Source organism: Myotis lucifugus, unplaced genomic scaffold, assembly GCF_000147115.1.
Source record: "Myotis lucifugus unplaced genomic scaffold, Myoluc2.0 scaffold_37, whole genome shotgun sequence".
Lineage (NCBI taxonomy): Eukaryota > Metazoa > Chordata > Mammalia > Chiroptera > Vespertilionidae > Myotis > Myotis lucifugus.
In genome coordinates, this window is record NW_005871085.1 from 3,004,757 (window position 1) to 3,027,515 (window position 22,759).

The window sequence follows — 22,759 nt, forward strand, 5'->3', positions numbered from 1 at the left end:
ATACCTGTTTCACATTCTCGCTGGGGGGTTTATTGTCAAGTTGTGATGGAGCTGAAGGTGATGGAATAATCTGGTCGCTTCTACTGGTCTCCTTCACAGAGTACTGATTCTGTTAAGAGGAATGGAGGTTAGTATAGGCAATAAGTAATTACTAAATCTACTTAGCCATCTGGGATGATCCCAGAACATTCTAGCTTCTCACTGGGGCATCCACAGATTCATCAACATGGAGGGCAGATCTAGGAATGAGTGGAGAAGCTAGGGAGCTTTTGTACACCTTGAATAGTCCCAATTTCAAGTACATATAACTCATCTCCACAGCATGACAGCAGAGGTTGTGCTATCCTTTTCAGCCTTCATAAATCCTGAATGGAGCCAAGTATCCATTAGGAGATGAACTCAGGCCTCTGAATAACTGCAGACAGCTGACATCTGCACAGTGTGGAGAGACATTTGAAAACAACCCGAGCACTTCAGGGGTTGTTTGTCTCACTTGCCTGTTACTGCATAACAAATCATCCCCAAATTTTGTGGCTTAAAACAACAATAATTTATTATTTCCCAGGATTCTGTGGGTTGTCTAGGCTCAGCAGGGTGGGGGTGTTCTGTTTCACATGGTGTAGGCTGAGGTCACACTTATGGCTGCGTTCTACTGGGAGCGTGAACATCAAAACGGCCTTTCATCCTCTGGAGCCACTTCACTTGGCCTCTCATCATTCCCTAGTCTAAGAGCCCTGCCAAATTCTGGGCCCACAGAACAGTGAGAAATAATAAAGCGCTGTTTTAAGCCCTAAGTTGTGGCGTGATTTGTTGTGTAGCAATAAACAACGGAGACACTTCCCTACTTTCCTTTCATTCTTTTCCATTTTCCTTCCTCCCATTCCATCCTCAGGTGTCTTATTTCGGTATCTCCTGCAGTACATTTGCAAAAGACTGAAGCTCTTCATTCTATCCACCTTAACTGTGTAATTTATAGATTGTGAAAATAACAATAAACACTGCTTACTGTATTTTTTTAAAGATGCATAGTAGGGTCTGTTTAGACAAATGGAAAGTGGGTACCCCTACTATTACTACTCAGAAAAGGGGGGCAGGAGAGTGCTGACTTTCCGTAGTGCTTGTAGATTTCCTTACCAGGTCACTCTGTAGTAACTCCATGGCTTTCTTGTGTTCGTCCACAGTTTTCTGTATTGCCTCCACAGCAAGATGGACACTGTTTAAAGTATTGCCAATGGAGGCTACGCTCTGAACATAAACATATAGTAAGGTTAGTGTTTTTTCCTTTTTAAAAATTTGTATTAGTTTTATTAAGATGTACCTGATTAAAGTGCACATGTTCAAAATGTAAGTTTTGACATACATACACCTGTGAAACTATTAACACAATCAAGATAATACACATCCATCACCCCCAAGTTATCCCTGTCCCTAGGCAACCACTGGTCTACTTTCTGTCACTACATATCAATATGCATTTTCTAAATTTATAGAAAGAGAAGCAGTGAGTATGTACTTTTTAAAAAATATGACTTCTTTCACTTAGTACAATTATTTTAAAATTTATCTATATTGTAGTTACTCAGCTACATATGTAGCTGGGTAGCATTCTGTTGTATGGATACATTGTAGTTCATTTCCCTGTTGATGGACATTTAGGTTGTTTTCAGTGTTTGGCTACTACACATAAAGCTGTTATAAACATTTGTGTACATGTCTTTATGTGGGTATATGGTTATCATCACAATACCTAGAAGGTGAATGGCGGATCATATGGTAGATGTATACTTAACTTTTAAAAAAACTGCCAAACTGTGTTCTGAAATGGTTATACCATTTTATATTCCCACTAGCAGTGTATGAAAATTCCAATTACTCCATATCCTCAACACTGGTATCTGGAGTCTTCAATTTTAGCCATTCTAGTGGGAGTGTATATATCACTGATTTAATTTTACATTAAACACCAATAAATGGAAGTCGGTGTTTTTAATTATTTCAAATATCTTCAAACTATGAATTTCATGTAGCTTATACTGACACAATTAACAGGAAAAAAAGTCTACATATAAAGCCGAAGTGACCGGACAACCAGACAACCGACTGGTTGCTATGACAAGCACTGACCACCAGGGGGAAGACACTCAACGCAGCAGCAGCAGCAGCAGCAGCGGCAGCAGCAGCAGCGGCAGGCGAGCAGCAGTGGCGCAGAGCCCTGGGCTCCAGCTCCTCCCCGGCAGCCTGCCGCTTCCTGCACTACTTCATGCTGTGCGGGATCCATGCGGACAGTGGAGCCCGATGAGCTGGCGGGTAAGGTCGGTCTGCAGCAGCGCGGAGGTCTACTGATCCCCGCAGGCCAGGCCGAGGGACCCCACTGGTGTATGAATCTGTACACCGGGCCTCTAGTATATATATGTAAACAAGCAATTGTCTCAATTTAAAGGACTTTTCCTAGAGGAAAACCAAATCTTTCCTTTAAAAAACCCACTAGTTTATAGATTTGGAACCTATAGATAAGATTCTCCCACAGACTGTAGGCAGGCAGATGGCCAGAGCTAACACTGTAGATTGCCATGGAGTTTGGAGCAAACGATGGCTTTTGAGTGAAAATGGGTGGAACCATTTCTGACTTTGGGAAAACCAGCATTGCAGAGATGAAGTACAAATTCCACTTGGCGTTATTGGTTCTTTTTTTACTTTAGAATCCCATCGGCAACTACTAAGGAGAGTTAGCTATGAGCAGTAGCTTACTTTGCTTTCATTAGCCAAAGGAGCCCAAGAGGACTGGGGACTTGGGAACATAACTCAGAAGCCGTCTTATTAAAAAGCCCTGTCCTAAGGGAACACTCAAAAAAATGTTACTATTTGATGGGTCTTGACCTTTTATTAAGATAGACTGACAATTTTATGATGTCACATTAGTATTTTTAACCAAGCTCTTTTATATTACGCTGATAGCCAAGAATACATTTTCAACATTAAAGAAAATTTATGTGAGTATACTGAGGTTAGGTATTTGAGATGAACTACCACTTCAAAACTGAGCCACTTGTAACAAAAGTAGTGTCTGACATTATTTATGCAAAAATTTGGAGAGACAACACCAATACACTGGTGCTCTGTTGTTACAGGCATTCAAAGACACCTCCTGTTAGAGAACCCTAACTGGCTGGATGTATGATCCCATCAGGATGCAAGAAGATAGTAAGCTCTTGTTTGGTATTCTCGGTAACTGCAAAGTGCCTGGCACACACTGGAAGAAGCTCCACAAATGTTTATTGAATTAATGAATGCAAGAATAAACCAGTTTCCTTCACTAATGCAAGACTGCCAGAGTCGCTTCTGTGCTAAAGGCTACAGAGGCCTATCTTTTTCCTACTTGGCACTTGGAAACAATGGCAAGAAGTATTTGGCCTCATCAACGTGGTCCCTACTTTTGTATTTAAAGTTATAAACAGGTGACATTATTGGACAAATAGTAAGCTATGGAGACCAAGCTCACAGTGGAGGGGCTATAAAATGGCAAGTTTTGTTTCTGTTTTTGGCTTAGGAAGTTCTCCTTTGTGGAGACAATTTATATATTTATAGAGCCTGGCATATAATCAAAGTTATCACACTAAATTTGAAAAGTTAAAGACTAGATTTGACTCCCTTGCTCCAGAATCCCTTCTTATATTTCCTGCTGCAAGGGCTGATGTTGCTTGGGCTCCAAGTAGGCCCCTTCTTCTTCCTACCCACTCTCCCCACCCAGCTCTAAAGATCCCTATGTATTACTCATCTGCTTGGTCACTGCCTCCTGCTCTTGGCCTGAATCTTAGGGATCAAAAAATCAGAAAATCCAAATTATTGTTTGCCTAGGGCAGTGGTCGGCAAACTCATTAGTCAACAGAGCCAAATATCAACAGTACTTCTTCAAAATAGACTCGCCCAGGCCGAAAACCGACTTCTGCACATGGGCCACGAAGTTTCAATCGCACTGTACGTGTGCGCCTGCACGTGGTATTTTGTGGAAGAGCCACACTCAAGGGGCCAAAGAGCCGCATGTGGCTCACGAGCCGCAGTTTGTCGACCACAGGCCTAGGGCATATATGGAGTAAATTGCCTAGAGCAGGGGTGGGAAATGTCCTGCCCTCGGGCCATATAAGCCCAAGAAATCATTTGGTCTGGCCTTGCCAAGGCATTAGGGTTGAGTTAATTAGATGTTTGACCAAATATAGTAGGTTAATTTTTAAGTTGACAATTTTGTATGGCCTTCAGATGATGTTATAAATATCCAAATAGCTCTTGGCAGAAAAAGGTTCCCCACCCCTGGCTTAGAGGATGTGCACCTTTACCTTTATAAAACAACATACATTGTTTACCAAAATGCTTTTTACCATTTTTATTTCCAGCAGGAGTGTTTTAAAGTTTCCTTTGCTCTACCATCCTTGCTAATATTTATCACATCCTAAACTTTAAATGTTTGCATTTCTTCAAATTATCTTTTTCTAAAAAAATAAACAGTAATATAGAAGTTAATAATTTAGAGAAACTCTCATATTGGTCTGCTTTCATGAAGACAAAGTGGATGATGAATCAAAAAGGCAAATAATGAAAAAAGAACCCACACATGTTAACAGAGGAGTCCCAGTATAGCAATCCTGGGAATTGGAGAACCAAGTAAAAAAGGTGCAAATCCACATAAACCAGACCTAAAGTCACCTGTTGCAAATTAAATGCCCAACTAACCAGAACAAAACTGAGATACTTTAAAATCTTTAGGACACAGTGATATGCTCTATTACTGCCCTCCTGGAGCAGGTGATTTCAAATGCTGGGTTTTCAAAGAAAACATCTAAGAAGCTAGAATTACTAGTACAGCAGTTGGTTAATCTCAGTGCCTATACATAGTACTTACCTTCTGAAGTCCCTCTACAGTAGCAGGCAGACTAATTAAATCTGCTGCTGATTTAACATTGGCTTTGAGGTGGCTTACTGCAGAATTCAACAGAGAAATCTGAAAGGAAGAGTAACAAACAATGAAAACAGGATTTGCACAGTGAATTCTTCCTTCACAGACTCTACATTTGATGCTGATGTCAAGGCACCCTTCGATTTTATGCACTTCTGTAATCCAGACATTATACCTTGTTCAGCTCATACTTGAATAGACTGGAGATCTGAGAGGCAGCGATAATACCCCTTCTTTCCCTACCCAATTTAAACACTAGTGCCAAAGAGAGAAAGGCAATTATTCTTTACCCTAACTCCTGGCAGCTACAAAATGTAAAAATCTTAAATTACCCAAAAGATGATTGCAACAGTGATTACAACACAATCCTTCAACAAAACGACAGAAAGAAAGCTAATGATCACAGACCCCCGAAGGATTTCATTTCGGTAAAAAAATAACACCTTAGTTATTTACTGAACTTTTGTTCCTGCCCAAGTGGGAACATATAAAGTAAAAGCCCATCATCACAAAATACAGTCTACAGGAACTATACCCTGTCAACTTGAACAGCACTTTCAACTACTTGGGGATTTAGTTTTGGTTTAACAATGTGATTAATATTTCAAACTCAATAGCTCAACCAAAGCACTACTTTGTACCCCGAAGGTTCTCAATAAATACCCAGTGACTTGCGGACTGATGCACTGAATGTATTAAAATAGGAATTGAATCAAAATAAAATGTCTTCCCTTTTACTATTAGGGGTAGAATTCTACATACCTGGACTTCTCTCTCAGATGGGGGCTGGGGGAACCTTATAATACTCAATTTCAGGCTGCAGAGATCATATTCTTACAACCTTGCAGTGTGGCTCAAACACTCTTGAAAGATTCCTGGTTCCATACTGCTTTCCTATCCCAAATGCTAGAATGAGGACACAGATCTACCAATAGCAATTATATTCAGAGGGCCTCACCGAACAGCCACTAAAGTTTCTGGGCACTTATTCCATAAAAACAAAGTAAACCTGATCCCCTACTCTTTCCTTCAACAAATGTTTGGCATCTCCGTGTCAGGTTCTGCTGCAGGCACTGTGGAGATAGTGGCAAACAAGACCATGAAGCTTTGCTTTCATGGAGTACCCATCATGGTAGGTGAGAGAAAAACAAAGAAGGAAAGTATCAGATAATAAGTACTATGCAAAGAAATTAAGCAGAACGTGGGAGTGAGCAGCAGTGTGTTCTGAACAAGGAGTCCAGCGAGGAGCCTGGGAACTTAGGTTCTCTTTTTCTTTTTTCCCTTTAGGAAGAAAATGTTCAGGGGCATCAAGCTACTTTTCATTCACTCATTACTGCAATAAATATTTATTGAGCCCTATTTTATACCAGGTGTCAGTGATCTTTTGCAGTTTACATTTTAGTGCAAGGAGACAGACAATGTTATATAATATGAGATAGTGGGATATGTTAGGAAAAAATGAAAATAAGGTAACTTGATGAGTTACTGGATAACTACTTTAGATTGGATGATTAGAAAAAGCCTATATAAAGAGAAGACATTTAAACAGATCTAAATAATAAGAAGGAATTAATGAGACATAAATTGAATGAAGTGCATTTGAGGGCAGAGGGAACTGCTGGGGTAAAGGCCCCAGTGCAGGAAAGAGCCTGGCATATCTGAAGAATAGAAAAAAGGCTGGTGGCAGAAGTACACAATATGAGTGAGAAAGGGGGAGGGGAGGGAGAGGTGGAGGCAGGGAGGTAGAGGGTCTATCCCTTTATGGAAGGGAAAGTAACATTAAATAAATAATTAAGTACTAAATGTGATAATAAAGTTCTAAGAAAAGGACATCAGTGCAGACTGAACTGGACAGGATTCATAGAAGTAGGACTCCAATTAGACTCTGACGGAAAGATTTTATAAATAAAAATAAAACAGCTATTCTTTTTAGGTTAGAAGGGTGAGTGTGGCATTGGGTATAGGTAGGGAGCAACAACATTAATAGGCCCAGGAAAACTTTTTCTGCATGGCACTTCTCAAAGTGATGATGATTTATTTACTGGTGTAATTATGTGTTAAGTTTCTCAAGAATGGTAATGGTCTTACAAATGGCCAGTGTGGCTGGCTGGCAGCTACTATTTTTCCCCAAACTAGAGGAGCAGCTGAAAGCCAGTGCCAGCAGGATAAGGTGAGGTACTGTTTCACTTCTCCCCGTGCCCCAAACTCTCTAGGCCTGGTTATCAGCTGCCTCACTGAAAGAGTTAGCTCTGGAGAGCTGACCATTAACTCTCTAATCACCAAATATCACTTAGGACTTCTTACTCACCTGGACCACAAATTGGTCACTAGGACTCAGCTTTGTTCCCATAAACTGTAAAGCTGGATTCCATCTCTCAGCATTCCCTTCTTTTGAGTAGAATAATGCCACAATCCATGGAAAACTACAGCAAAGCTACATGTGTAACTAGAATGGAGAGACAAGGGGCTCCCTCCATTATCCTGGGACTGCTCTAGGATGTCAGATTGGATTCAAGCATTACAGAACTTATCTCTGATTCAAAGAGTCTAAAAAATTGAATTAAGTAGAAATCATTAAAATAACTCAAATTTCAGCCAAAAGATGAGTCATGACAGTTATGCATATTACATGACTTTTTATTAGCAAAATTAAAAATAGCTACTGTAGACCATTTTATACTTTGATATCTGAAATGCTGCTTTTTTTTTGCTTTGGGGTTAAAATAAGGTGTTCTTTCTTTTTAAAATATATTTTTATTGATTTCAGAGAGGAAGGGAGAGAGAGAGAGAGAGATAGAAACATCAATGATAAGAATTAATGATTGACTACCTCTTACACCCTGCCCTTCCCCACTACCCTTTACTGGAGATTGAGCCTGCAACTCCAACTGGGGCATGTGCCCCTACAAGGAATCGAACTGTGACCTCCTGGTTCATAGGCCGATGCTCAACTACTGAACTACACTGGCTGGGGAAGTGTTCTTTACATAGTAAGCAAAAAAGTTACTAAAACAGGCAACCATCAATGATGAATATGAGCTCTAGTAGGAACCTGACATCATACCCTTTCTTTTTTTTTTATTTTTTTTTTATTTTTCGCTAAAAGTATTACAAAGGGTATTACATAAGTGTCCTTTTTTCCCCCGACAGGCTCTTAGCACCTGAATATTTTAATGTTAGCACTGCTACACAGCTGTGCGACCTAGGGCTAGCTACTTCTCGGAATCTGTTTTCTTATCGGTAAAATGGAGATACCACCTCCTACTTCATAGGTCTATAGAAAAAGAAAGGGCTAGCTACTTCTCGGAATCTGTTTTCTTATCGGTAAAATGGAGATACCACCTCCTACTTCATAGGTCTATAGAAAAAGAAAAAAAGATTTCATATATAGTACTTCTAATAGGAGTCTGCATAAAGAAAGCATTTAATGAATGGCAGTTATCATCTCAATTGCCATCACTATCACCAACATCACACAGCACAGAGTTCTGTGTACAACCTTCTAGTGTAATTAGATGCATACACAAACACAGTCGTCCCCCATTATACTCAGTTTTGCTTTCTGTGGTTTGTTACCTGTGGTCAACTGTGGTCCAAAAATATTAAAGGGGAAGTTTCAGAAATAAACTAATTCATAAATTTTAAATTGTATGCCCTTCTTAGTGTAATGAAATCTCCTGCTATCCTGACCCATCCCGCCACATGATTCATCCTTTTGTCCAATATATCCAGGATGTATACTCTACCTGCCCATTAGTCACTTAGTAGCTGTCTTGATTATCAGATGATTGTCATGCAGTGCTTGTGTTCAAGTAACCATTATTTTACTTAATAATGGCCCCAAAGCTCAAGAGTAGTGATGCTGGCAATTTGGATATGCCAGAGAAGCTGTAAGTGCTTCCTTTAGGTGAAAAAGTGAAAGTTCTCCACTTAATAAGGAAATAAAAAAATCAAATGCTGAGGTTGCTAAGATCTATGTTAAGAACAAATCTTCTATTTGTGAAATTGTGAAGGAAAAGAAATTCGTGCTAGTTTTGCTGTTGCACCTCAAACTGCAATAGTTATGGCCACAGTGAGTGTTAAATGCTTAATTACGGTGGAAATGGCATTAAATTTGTGGATGGAAGACATGAACAGAAAGTGTGCTCTGACTGATGGTAACATGGTGTGCCAGAAAGCATTGAGCCTATATGAAGACTTCAGCAAGGTGTCCCCTGAAACGAGTAATACCCAGCCATTTCTTGAAAGTAAGAGATGGTTACACAGATTCAGGAGATCTGAACTAAAAAATGTAAAAATTACTGTAGAGAGACTGCAGTTATATAACTTTTATTACAGTATATTGTTATAGTTGTTCTACTTCATTGTTACTGTTGTTAATCTCTTACTGTGCCTAGTTTATAAATGAAACTTGATCACAGGTATGTATGCATAGAAAAGACACAGTATATAGAAGGTTTGGCACTATCAGCAGTTTCAGTCATCCACTGGCGGTCTAGGATAAGAAGGAACTACTGTGACTATCACATCATAAGATATCTGGACCAAGTACCAAAAAAACAGATATAGAACATACTATAGAACAGTGGTTCTCAACCTTCCTAATGCCGCGACCCTTTAATACAGTTCCTCATGTTGTGGTGACCCCCAATCATAAAATTATTTTCGTTGCTACTTCATAACTGTAATTTTGCTACTGTTATGGATTGTAATGTAAATATCTGATATGCAGGATGTATTTTCATTGTTATAAATTGAACATAACTAAAGCATAGTGATTAATCACAAAAACAATATGTAATTATATATGTGTTTTCCGATGGTCTTAGATGACCCCTGTGAAAGGGTTGTTCGACCCCCAAAGGGGTCGTGACCCACAGGTTGAGAACCGCTGCTATAGAAGATGATGACCTCAAGGTCCTTGCTGACTCTTGTTGACATATCCTTCCTTACTTCTGGCCTCTTTCCACCAAACTACCCTATTAATAAAAGCCTATGTGGTCATCACGCCCTCATGACACCCTCATGCCATAATAAGCGATCACCAGGAGGCTGTGTGCGCAGTGGGTGTGCGCAGGTGGGTGGGGCTGCATGCACATGCAGGTGGGCAGGGGCTTGATGCTGCGTGCACGGCTTGGAGGCGGGTCCCGTGGCTCCACGAGGCCTGGGGGTCCCTCGGATCTGCAAGGTGCGAGGCAGGGCCCCGCGGCTCCAGCCTACCTCTTTGGGGCAATCCATTGAGGAGCCCCGGGTGGGTGGGGCCTACCTCTTTGGGGTGATTAATTTCGGGGTTCCCACACTGTGAGAGGGAACAGGCCAGGCTGCCCCTCCCCCGCCCCCACTGGTGCATGAATTTCGTGCACCAGGCCTCTAGTGCTATAATAAAACACAAAAATCCCCTGAACACACTGTTTTTCATTTGTCTGTGCTTTTGCACATATACTCAATTCTCACTATTCACAGTAGTTATGTTCTAGAACAGAGATTTTCAATCAGTGTGCTGCAAGAATTTTTAAAACATGCAATACCTGAATATTTAGTCGGGAGCACTGACAAAATAAAAAAATGACAACAACCAACACAACAATGGCTACCTGGTATGAATGAATCAAAATTATACCTATTTTTGGGGTCAGATTGGCAAAAAATGTATTTTTTTGGTGTGCTGCAGAATTTTACTAATTAGTTTATGAGTGCCATGATGAAAAAGGTGGAAAATCACTGTTCTAGAAATTTACAGCAAACACTGAATGAGTGATTACTGAACCATTGGTCCTAAGGGAAGTAGAGAGTTATGTTCCAAGAGTCCTCTGATCACAACATTTTTGTCAATTAATCAATATAATACATAACTTTGTTTTATGTGTATTTCTTTTAAAGATGTCTTATTTAATGTATATTGTTGAACTCGTGCCTGAATGCAGCTTATCCAACACATCTATTTTCACTGTAAGGCACAACACAGCTTTCTTGCACTTTGCAACATTAGACAGACTTCAGCACTATGATAGTTGTACATTTTAAGCAGCAGGATTACACACACAAAAACCGTGGCACTAAATATATCATGAAAAGAAAACTTTACACTATGAGCTGAAACAAGGCAGAGTGTGGCCTTGTTTGACTTCAACTGGAAGCGTTCCTATTGGGTGACTTAATTTTTCACCACTGGATTCCTGCCAGTGAATAACTGACTGCAAAAGCACCACACATACAGATTTTTAGGTTACAAAAAATTTTAGCTAGTAGGTGAATTTGCAGATATGGAAATCTGCAAATGATGAGGATCAAGTGTATTAATGAGGACACCCTCTCTCTTTCTATAGAATTTATCTGGCCAACTCCTATTAGCCCTTCAGGACTCAGCTCAAGATATATGAGAAGCTTTGCTTGAATCCAGCCAGTCTGGGTTAGAAACATACCTAAAAAATGCCCCACAGTGCTCATATGGACCGGCTTCTTATTGCTTATAGGGCTGTTTTATAACTATTTACTTTTCTATTTCTCCTCCAATTGATGGTAAGAGCCTTGAGGGTGGGAATCCAAGGCCTAACTCCATAAAAGCAGCTCATTAAACATTTGTTGAATTAATGTCTTCAAAGAAGGGGAGCAGACTCCCTATAATGTTGAGAATGGACATGGTCATGTATGAAGTTAGAAGTTTCGTAAGTAACATAGAAAAGTAAATTGATTTTAACACTTTTTAAAAGATTTTTCAATACAAAATTTGATTTTAACTTATTTCAAACTTTTTTTTTTCAGGCTGCATTAACTTCAATTCATATTGTGATAAGGACAGTACTTGCTAAGTGATATACATTTTATTATTGTTTAAGCCACTTTAGATTTCTTAAAAAAATTTTTTGCCACTAAAAAAATCTAATTGACAGAGTTACCCTGAGATATAGACACATGGTTAAATATTAATTTTATATCTATTTTGGTTTTGGACAAATGCCTTTCCATCAGAAATGTATAACAATTTTAGAAAATCATTCAGAGAATGATGAGAAAGGCTAACATGGGCCAAATAAACAAAGTTTAAGTTTATGTGGGCTGAAAAAAGCCAAAAGCTTCAATTTTCATAGAAATGTTGGTTTATTTCGATAGAGACATGCTGAATATAAAGGGCTGAAATAAATGAGTAATCATTAAGATAAAACATTTTATAAAAATTAATATTTTTTCTTGAACATTAACTTACCAGACACTGAATAACTGCACAAATTAATAAGCATAATGCAAATAAACCTATTTTTCTTGTTCTCCGAAAGCAAAATATTTCCTGTTGTGCACACCGAACAAGTCAGTTCAAGACTAATGACATGGCAATCAGCTGCTAAAATATTCGCTGCTAGTATTAGTGGAGAGAAGTGTTGTGCCTGCACGTAAGGCGCATAAGGGAAATGAATGCAACATGATTATAAGGATCAGTCATTAGCAAACGTTGTAGTTTGTTATTAATAATTATGTATAACAGGATATTGTAAAAATTAAGTTACGAGCCCTAACCGGTTTGGCTCAGTGGATAGAGCGTCGGCCTGCAGACTGAAGGGTCCCAGGTTCGATTCCGGTCAAGGGCATGTACCTTGGTTGCGGGCACATCCCCAGTAGAGGGTGTGCAGGAGGCAACTAATCGATGTTTCTCTCTCATTGATGTTTCTAACTCTCTATCCCTCTCCATTCCTCTCTGTAGAATTCAATAAAATATATTTTTAAAAAAATTAAGTTATGAAATTTTTATTAAAACATTTCTTACATACCGTTATATTGGCTGGGCCACAAAAATATTCATTGTGGGCCACATGCGGGCCGTGGGGCAAGATTTTGACATGCATGCTCTGAACCAACCTAAAGCTCTAGGTTACCACCACCCGTCCCTTCTGCACCCATGCCAACAAAGAATTTCTCTGCCTCAGGCTAGTTTCATCAGTCAGTCCCATCAACTTTGAAGATCTACTGAAGCTAAAATGGAAAGGGTTCCAGTTCAATCTCTCCTTTTATACATGAAGCTTTAGGACTGAAGTCAACTTTCCTGTTTATCTTCTTTCCCAGGTACTTTTTGTTATTAAAAATAACAGCCAGGACAAGAATAAAATGATTACTTTGTTTCTAGATTCCAAATTAAAGAGAACTGAGAAACCAAAACATATAGGAAAGGTTTGAAAACCGTGTCCTCTCACACCAAGTACAAACTTCCCCTTTGACTCTTTTGTGCTGCTTGACAAGATGGGAATGTAGGTGACATTGCTGGCTCTTCATCCTGAAAGATCTCATGCTGGCCCAGAACTGTAAACTCCATGACTATCTAAATGGAATCTCTGGTTTGCCCTAGTCAGAGATGTTAATTATTTCTCAGTGCTTTACTGTGGTTGATTTTCACTTGATGTAATTTCTGGTCAAACTGCTCATTTGCTCTGTGAATACAAGGCCAGTCTATCCTGTTCTTTTTGCAGAAAAAGGAGTGAATACTTGTTTTTTCCTAAATACTGAGAGTCCAAGGATAATACATAATGAGTAAATACTGCAACTGATCAATTATTTCACGAATGACTAAAAAAAATGAAATAGAACAGAATAGAAAATAAAATGTCATAAGGCATCATAAGGGTAAGCTAATATTTTCAGAAACTTTTATTTCAGTTACATATATGTATGTGTTTATTAGATAATGATGTAAAACATTTCTTATTGTAGGCAAAAGTTTTAAAGCTGCAGCACCAGGCCATTGATGTTTTCAACTGATGAACTGCCCAACTCCTGCACTACTGCTGAAAGGTGGTGGGGGAGCTTCAGAAATATGTGTAAGCCCTTTATCCTAGCACAGTGCTTCTCCTTGCCATTGGCTTATTCTGAACTTTGTGACTCCATTCTGAAGAAGAGAATATCCTCTTAGTGCCAACAAGAATGGCCCATCTATTTTTAAGCACTTTGCAGGTGTGCCATTCATTTGCTACTTGAGTTTTTTTTTTAATCCACATTTTTCCTAATTAAACTGCAAAAACTGAGGATAGGCGCTACAGTTACCCAGCAACAACTTTATAAATACAAGATCCTTGATCAAAAACCTTTTAGGGATTGGAAAAGTTTTTCCTCTAGGCCTGCTTGTCTGGCCAAGGTATTTAACCAACTCTGCCACTTCCTCCTATGCCAGTGATGGCGAACCTTTTGAGCTCGGCGTGTCAGCATTTTGAAAAACCCTAACTTAACTCTGGTGCCGTGTCACATATAGAAATTTTTTGATATTTGCAACCATAGTAAAACAAAGACTTATATTTTTGATATTTATTTTATATATTTAAATGCCATTTAACAAAGAAAAATCAACCAAAAAAATGAGTTCGCATGTCACCTCTGACACGCGTGTCATAGGTTCGCCATCACTGTCCTATGCTATGCTAGAATAACTATCATTAGATGTGGATGGTTTCCAGATAGGTTTTAGTATAGTACCGTGGTCGGCAAACTGCGGCTCGTGAGCCACATGCGGCTCTTTGGCCCCTTGAGTGTGGCTCTTCCTAAGCCTTAGGAGTACCTAATTAAGTTAATAACAATGTACCTACCTATATAGTTTAAGTTTAAAAAATTTGGCTCTCAAAAGAAATTTTAATCATTGTACCGTTGATATTTGGCTCTGTTGACTAATGAGTTTGCCGACCACTGGTATAGTATATAGTATATACCTCAAGATTGTGTCTGTAGGTTTGTATACTCTTAAACAAAATAAGCTCTCATTATCTAATAAAAATATGCTATCCTTTTTCTTGGGGATTAGATGGCACTCTTTCTAAAAAAAAAATTTATACCTACACTGCTCTTTATGAAAACTGACTCAAGTATTTCCAACTCCCTCTGAATTACTCTACTTTGTAAAATTATCCTTTGAAGAAAGAGTTAACAGGTTTAATTATTTGGTAAATGCATAACTATTACCTATTTTACCCGAATTTAATGTGTTGGAATCACAGTTTACAAAAACCATATCAAAAAGTAAAACAATTTGGAGTTACCTATACCTACAGATTCAAACCAAATAGAACTAAATATTCATAGCTTACACAGAAATAAAATCACACTTTTGCTACCTGCTTATTCATTTCTGTGATGTTTATCCAGACCTTGTTCAAGCCCAGCTCTCCAGATTCAATCTTCTCAAGTTCTCTTTGTTTGCTGAGTAGTTCTTGATTAAGTTTGGGAATTTCTTGGAATGAACTTTTCTGATTAGATTCCACTAAAAGCAAAAATAAGAACAATCATAAGTAGCCATAAAGTTCCCTCATGGCTCCAAGAAAAAAAATGATCCTATACAGTAGAAAAGTAGATAGAACAACACGTTAACCCTGGGAGGATAATGACTAAATTTATATCTATGAACTACATGTCCTTTTATTTATATAAATGTACATCTTTTACACTAAAGCTTTTAACTGGGGCTATTCACGACTGGCAATACAACTTTTAAAAGTCAGGTGGCTAGCCGTAACCGGTTTGGCTCAGTGGATAGAGCGTCAGCCTGCAGACTCAAGGGTCCCAGGTTCGATTCTGGTCAAGGGCATGTACCTTGGTTGTGGGCACATACCCAGTGGGGAGTGTGCAGGAGGCAGCTGATCAATGTTTTTCTATCATCGATGTTTCTAACTCTCTATCCCTCTCCCTTCCTCTCTGTAAAAAATCAATAAAATATATTAAAAAAAAAAGTCAGGTGGCTAAAAATGATAATGATGACTATCAGCAGTAAGAGTCAGATTTGAATCACAGCTCTGTAACTTACTGTGATCTTGAGAAAATAACTCAACTTTTTTGAGCTCAGTTTCCTCATCTGTAAAATATACTTTACAGGATTTTTAGAATCAAATGAAAGAATGTCTGTAAAGTACTAAACACAGCTGGCCAGGCAGACAGTAAGTGATAAATAAATGTTAAGTACTGACCACCTTTACTCCATTAATGCTCCAGGTGACATCATAAGTTATATCTCTAAGTGTATAAGTCTACTTTTCTCTATCTCAAATTGGTCAAATGCAAGGTGGGTTCTTACCCCCTTTAAAGTACTGTTATGAGGACTAAGATTTTAAATCTTTTTCATAAACAGCAGGGTGTTTTCTTAAATCCACCCAAAAGCTCAAAGTAACAGTAAAGGAAGATAAAGGAACATGTTAACTAAGTATAGGCTGATATTTGGCCTTCCTTTTGGGAAATAATATCTCCTGATTTGTCAGCCTGAAGACAGAGGCCTGCAAGAGTGCTTTCTCTTGTTACTTTAAAGAGTATTTTTCCTTTACATGGAAAATATCGATAATGACTGGTCCTCCAGAATAAAACCTACTTTTTTTTTTTTTAAAGTACACAGTGCCAAATTAGTTATTATATACTTTCTTTGAAACCAAAAGCTGGCACACAGGACAGATATAAGACAATTTACTAAAATGTAAGTACTAAGACATTCTGCATGATTAGCACTTAGAATATACCTGGCATTCAGTATTACTGAATGAATAAATCTGGCCTTTGCTTACCTCCCCAACCATGTTTCTCCTTACTTTACCTACCTCTTTAATCTACTTCCTAGCCAAGCAGATTTTCCTGACATATCAACCTCTTTAAGCCTCAGTGACCCTGCACACTCTATTCTTTCTGCCCAGATGCCTTCAGCTTGTCCCTTTTTCATTTCTGCCACCCTAGCCTAGATAATTACTTTCAAGATTCAGCACAAATAGCTGCACCCCCCACCTTGGACCACCGCCACCTTTTATCACTCCTAACACTTAATATACACTGTGCTGTAGCTATATACTGTCTGTCTCCTGAACCAGACGGAGAGAGCTGTAAGAGGACAGGGACCAAATCATATTAGTCATATATTCCCAGGGCCAACCAGTGCCAGGGACACAGAACTCAAATACTTGTCCAGTGAAATAACTGTAGGGTATGAAATGGAGATAATGCTAGCCTATTAAGTCAAACAAAGAAAACTGAACAAACAAACACAACAACTAAAAATCATAAAGGACACCAATAAGGAGGGAAAAACTGGCTAGTGGTTTCCCCACTACAACAAAGCCCACTATCTGAAAATTCAGAATTATTAAAAGAAATCAGGTACTTTTATTCGTCTTTCAAAATATACACCAAAGAATTTATATATATGTATATATATATATATATTTCCCTAAAAACTTTTTTTTAAAGGTATCACTTTCTTTTTAATACATTTTTTAAATTGATTTCAGAGAGGAAGGGAAAGGGGGAGAAAGAGATAGAAACATCAATGATGAGAGAGAATCATTGATTGGTTGCCTCCTGCATGCCCCCTATTGGGGATCGAGCCCACAACCCAGGCAATATGCCCTTGACCGGAATCAAACCCGGGACCCTTCAGTCCACAGGCCGATGCTCTATCCACTAAGCCAAACCAGCTAGGGCTTCTCTAAAAACTTTTAATGTAACATTTGGTTTACACATGGTTTGTAGGACTACACATCCATCTCATACAATAAAAACATTTTACCAGTCTAAATTATGCAACACTTAGCATTTCAGTGAATTTAGTTTACATTTCAGTGAGGTTGCAAAGTAACTCATCCCACACATGTCTGCCATTCCCAAGTGGTCAAACATCCCAAGAGTGTGTGTGTCCGAAGAGGGGAAAGGAGGAGTCTCTCTCTTTCCTGCAGTCTATACAAATTAAGTAGAAGGTAGAAGTGGAAGATAAACACATAAATAACTTGGGTTACAATTATTAACTAATAAACATATAAAGCTGACAAGCCCTGAACATACTCTGGATGCTGAGGACTGTATGAGCCAAGAAGGGATCATATTTACTATCTGATTTGGGGCCCTGTAGGAGAAACAAGTCAAGTCAAGGCACTCTGACTCCACAAATAGGAGGAAGAGTAACAAACAACTTATGATTACTTATTCATGTTCTTACAACATGGAAAGCAACTCATTTAAAATTTAGTATATTGCCGAAACCGGTTTGGCTCAGTGGATAGAGCGTCGGCCTGCGGACTGAAAGGTCCCGGGTTCGATTCTGGTCAAGGGCATGTACCTTGGTTGCGGGCACATCCCCAGTGGGAGATGTGCAGGAGGCAGCTGATCGATGTTTCTCGCTCATCGATGTTTCTAACTCTCTATCTCTCTCCCTTCCTCTCTGTAAAAAATCAATAAAATATATTTAAAAAAAAAAAAAATTTAGTATATTAAGACTCAAACTTACTTAGCTCTTTTCCTGATCTTCAAGATAAAAAAATGGAGATTTCTGCAAATACCCTTCAGACAGAACATATAAAGCTGATAGCAATATTTTATGTCTTTATAGTTTGCAATAAACTTTTATGTAACTATTAAACTTGCTATTGAGTGCCTACCATGTGCCACTCAGCGCTAGTGCATAAGAAGACCATGAAGTTCTCAGTTCAGCAGGGAGTGAGGCATGAGGCATTGTCACAGTTACTATATGGTGTTAATACACTATGACAGAGGAATGCTCAAAGTGCTTTGATAGCACGAATACATCTTTATGTCCGTTGACTTGTTGACTGCCAGGTCTATTACACATATACTTTAAAAATGTTTTATGGATGGGAAAGTGAAGGCTCAGAAAGAATAAGTGACTTGTCCAAGTTTTACAGCTAGTAATGAGCAAGCCAGGATTCAACAGTCAAGCCTTTTACTCCTAGAACCAGCACTCTTTCTAGTATACTCCAGCTACCATAAATACGTACATCCTAATACCCTCATTATCACAAGATCATTTAGGAGATGCTTAGTGCATTAATCTTTCCTTCTTTTCCAAATTCTTTTTTCTATTACTCTAGTGTTACATAGTTGAGTGAAAAAGAGGGATGATTAGGAATAGATCTTCCTTAGAATAACTGTGGAGGTCTTTTGGAGTACCTGGAATACTGAGCTAAGAGTTTCAAGGCCAGCCAGTACTTTTAACTTAAGGGTCAAGTTACTCCTTGAATACAAGATAAAAAACATGAAGCCTCCCTGCTTTGCTTTCTGTTTCAGCAACCTTACCTCCTTCCTCACAAGTGTCTTGGAAAATTTATTGAAATGAAGAACAATGGGCTCTGAATTTTTCAAAAAAGTATTAAAGCCAGAATAGCAGATGATCTTATTTAAGTCAGTGAGTTCCACTGTTCTCCTGAAAACCAAGAGGTATAAATGTTGAAATATATTTAAAGCAGAATTCAAGAAAGATTATTTAAGCTTTACAAGATTGACCTCATTTAGTCAAGGTAATAGTTTTCACACAAAAACTCGAGCCCTAGCCAGTGTGGCTCAGTGGATAGAGCACCGGCCGGCGGACCAAAGGATCCCAGGTTCGATTCCGGTCAAGGGCATGTACCTCAGTTGCAGGCTCCTTCCGGGCTGGGCCCCGACCCTGATCGGGGTGTGTACAGGAGGCAACCAATCGATGGAAAAATATCTTTGGGTGAGGGTTAAAACAAAACAAAACAACAACAACAAAAAACTCTTGGGCAAGTAGTTCACAATGGCTCAGCTCATGGACTGACAACATGCCCCAGGGCCCAGCCCCTATCCCTCAGGAAGTCCTGCTTTAGACATTATAGGTGCTGGCATTTCTATTGTAGCAAACCAAAGCCAACAATGCAGTGGGACTGACAATTCTAAATCTGCTTTATTCAGGGGCCTGAGTCTCAGGGGAATGTTGCTCAATTATATATATTGGGTCTCATAGTCCAGGGTACAATTCCTGGAATCTCCTGAATATAGTATTTCCAGGAATTGGGATTAACAAGTGCTCAATAAATATTTGTTGACTCGTTGCCAGGTCTATTACACATATTCTTTAAAACTGCATTTCTAGACAAAGAAATTCACTGAAAAGAGTATAAATTACTTGGGTGTCCTGTAAACACAGGCACAGAAGAGTCAGAGAAAGGAATTCGAGAGGTAGAATTGAGCAATGTTTTGAAATGTATAAATAAATGATTGCTACATGTGATCAAAACAAGCTGTAGCACAAACCTAAGAAGTCCAACTAATTAAGGAGATGACGGCACAAACAGGTGTCTTTGCTGGTTGTTTACAGTTAAAACTGTTTCTGAAAACCTCATTTCCAAGATATGATTACTCCTTACAAAGAAAACACTGGCCTTAGAAACACCTTGCAATACCGCTAAGGACAATCATTAAGGAGGAACAACAACTAGAATACAAGTCTCATTCTTTTTTACACTATACTCTGATTCCACTAGTTGATAAAACATGTAAGTCAGGATGATTCTGACAGAGAATGACTTACCCAAGGCCATTCCCTAAATCAGAAACTTAGAAGAAAACCAGTTAGTAGTTCAGTTTGTTTTTTTTGTTTTTTTAAGCAACATCACTAGGAATGTCATCAACACACTAAGGATTAGTTGTCCCTAGATCAGGTTCAGAACTTTAATAACTGCAGGCAGCAAAGAGAAGCTGGAGTGAAGGAAAACTAGGATGTTGTGATTTCCCCAAGCTTAATATGGGAAGTAAGGAAAGAACTCTAATTCCAGTTCTGGGGCCAGATTTCTTTATGATCTTAGGAAAGCCTGGTGGTCAGTTTCCTGATGTGTTAATGCTGCTAAGGTTAGGGAATTTGTGATTAACTTGGAACTGGTTCCTTAGCTTAGAAAATTAACTCTTGAAACTGAGAAACGAAGATCTCAGTGTTGGTAAATGAAGATATTTAAGTTAAATCTGGTAGAAGCCAGCATGCAAACACATCTTTTAGAAAAAGCACTTTGCATATGCAAAATACAATTTTATAATTTAGAATATATAAAACGCCATAACTTAAGAAAGTCTCTTACACTTTGAAACCCACTCATGAGAAATATTTATTTGTGACTTGGCACACCGTAAGCACTTCATAAATGTTGGCCATTATTATTGCCCATTCCTATGTTCTTATACAATTTTTAAGAAGGACATTTTTTTGACAGATTCCCATATTCTTTCTCAAATGGCCTATGAGGAAGAAGGAAATAGCCCAGTGCAATGAGGAAGTATAAAGTGGCAACAGGTGGAGGTTAACCAAGGTTCTAGACTCCTGGACCTTTTTTTGTTTGTATTTAAGACAAATAACTGTTACTATATTGAAGTTGACAGCTAAGAAAGAATATAAAAATGCTGAAAAAAATGTATAATGTATAATTGCTTTACCAATGGGCAAAACCCTTAATTCAGCATGGTCCACTTTGTCCTAGATCCTGGAAGAGAATCCAAGATTATACTCTGAAATATGCGACCACTTACTTGTTCTAAATTTCTCCTTGAGGGTATCCAGATCCTCCTTCAGAGCAACTTGCATCCACACCAAGCCCACGCAGGCCACGACACAGGCGGCAAGGATGACAAAAGCACAGAGGGGATAACAGATCTTGCAGCATCGTAAATAGTCTCCCCTGATCACAAGAACAAATTCAACCAGGAGTACAAAGGTGATTATGAGCACAACTTTATTAGAAATAGCATTCCTGTACTGCTATGCAATTATGTTTTTAAGTGAATAAGCAGTTGATTTACCAGGGAATATCGAGTAACATAGTTAAATCTGAACAGCAAGTTGAAAATAACCAAGTAATATGACCTATGAAGAGGTCATCTATCCAGTACAAAAGTTTAAAACTTCTCATGAAACAGAGGACTTCCTGTGGGCCACAGGAAGCACCTGTGGGAACTGCAGCTCACTGCAATCACGACCAATTCAAGTCTTTGGAAACAATCTCAGGTTAGGAAAGCGCTGAGACCAAGGCTTCTCTGCAATTCCATCACTGCACTGTAATTTACCTACCTGCCTCTGTCAAATGCATGCTCACTCCAGGGGACCCTGTTTCAGTTTATTGAAACTTCATAAACTTTTGAGCAAGTTTTACTGCAAATGGAATGAAAGAAATAGGAACTGTAGGGTGAAGTGGACACCTGGTACACTCTAGCTATCGGCTTAGAAGAAAGGAAGCATAGAAAGGAGTTAGATTTCACACCAAGTTTCAACCAACACTCAGGTCTAAATTAACCCAGAAGGGTAACTATTCCAGTTGAGCTATTCCATTTCATCAGATCTGCACAACCCAAACCTAGGGTTGTCCTTAACTACCTAATCTGGCAAAGCTCATTAGAAGCCAAATCCTTCCTTTAACAAAATAGGACAAAGATACTCTAAACCAGCGGTTCTCAACCTGGGGGTCGAACGACCCTTTCACAGGGGTCGCCTAAGACCATCAGCAAATACATATATAATTACGTATTGTTTTTGTGATTCATCACTATGCTTTAATTATGTTCAATTTGTAACAATGAAATTGGGAGTCACCACAACATGAGGAACTGTATTAAAGGGTCGTGGCATTAGGAAGGTTGAGAACCACTGCTCTAAACAAACTCAAAGGATTCAACCTCTTTTCGCACCCCAACCTTCTGCCTAGCCCTTGCTTCCACATGCTCAGCAGAATATCTTTTCTTTTAATGTTGTCCCTGAGAGGGTCCAAGGCACCTTCCAGGTTCCCTCCAGCCCTTTCCCAACCCTGAGCCCTAATTCCCAATGTCCTCAATACTCACTACTGGGTCAGTCTAGTGGCTGCACCATTTGAAAGTGGGTTTGGGAAAAAGCTGCCTCTTCACTTTGTCCTCCATGCTCCATTACTCTCGAGGCTCGTACAGTATGTCCCTCAACAAATTCTTCCATCACCAAGATTCAGACTCACAAGAGCGCAAAATAAATAAATAAATAATTTACAGTCTTAAGGTTTCTATCTCGGGGGACCTTAAAAAAAGGCTACTTCCAAAAGCTTGTCTGCTCCT

The 22,759-nt window shown here is 38.9% G+C and overlaps 1 protein-coding gene across 9 annotated transcripts in view; it reads right to left on the reverse strand.

Moving 5' to 3' along the window:
• Nucleotides 1–22,759, reverse strand: part of EFCAB14 (EF-hand calcium binding domain 14) — a 39,299-nt gene that overhangs the window by 14,956 nt on the left and 1,584 nt on the right. For 3 of the 9 annotated variants that reach the window (XM_014454540.2, XM_014454538.2, XM_023752747.1), the window contains exons 2-6: nucleotides 21,215–21,363; nucleotides 15,034–15,179; nucleotides 4,895–4,993; nucleotides 1,135–1,245; nucleotides 5–109 (exon numbers count right to left, since the gene is read on the reverse strand). In XM_014454540.2, coding sequence (XP_014310026.1) covers nucleotides 5–109; nucleotides 1,135–1,245; nucleotides 4,895–4,993; nucleotides 15,034–15,179; nucleotides 21,215–21,363 — 610 coding nt within the window. The remainder of the gene's footprint in view (nucleotides 1–4; nucleotides 110–1,134; nucleotides 1,246–4,894; nucleotides 4,994–15,033; nucleotides 15,180–21,214; nucleotides 21,364–22,759) is intronic. The other 6 variants (XM_023752751.1, XM_023752749.1, XM_014454539.2 and 3 more) reach the window with 5 other exon arrangements.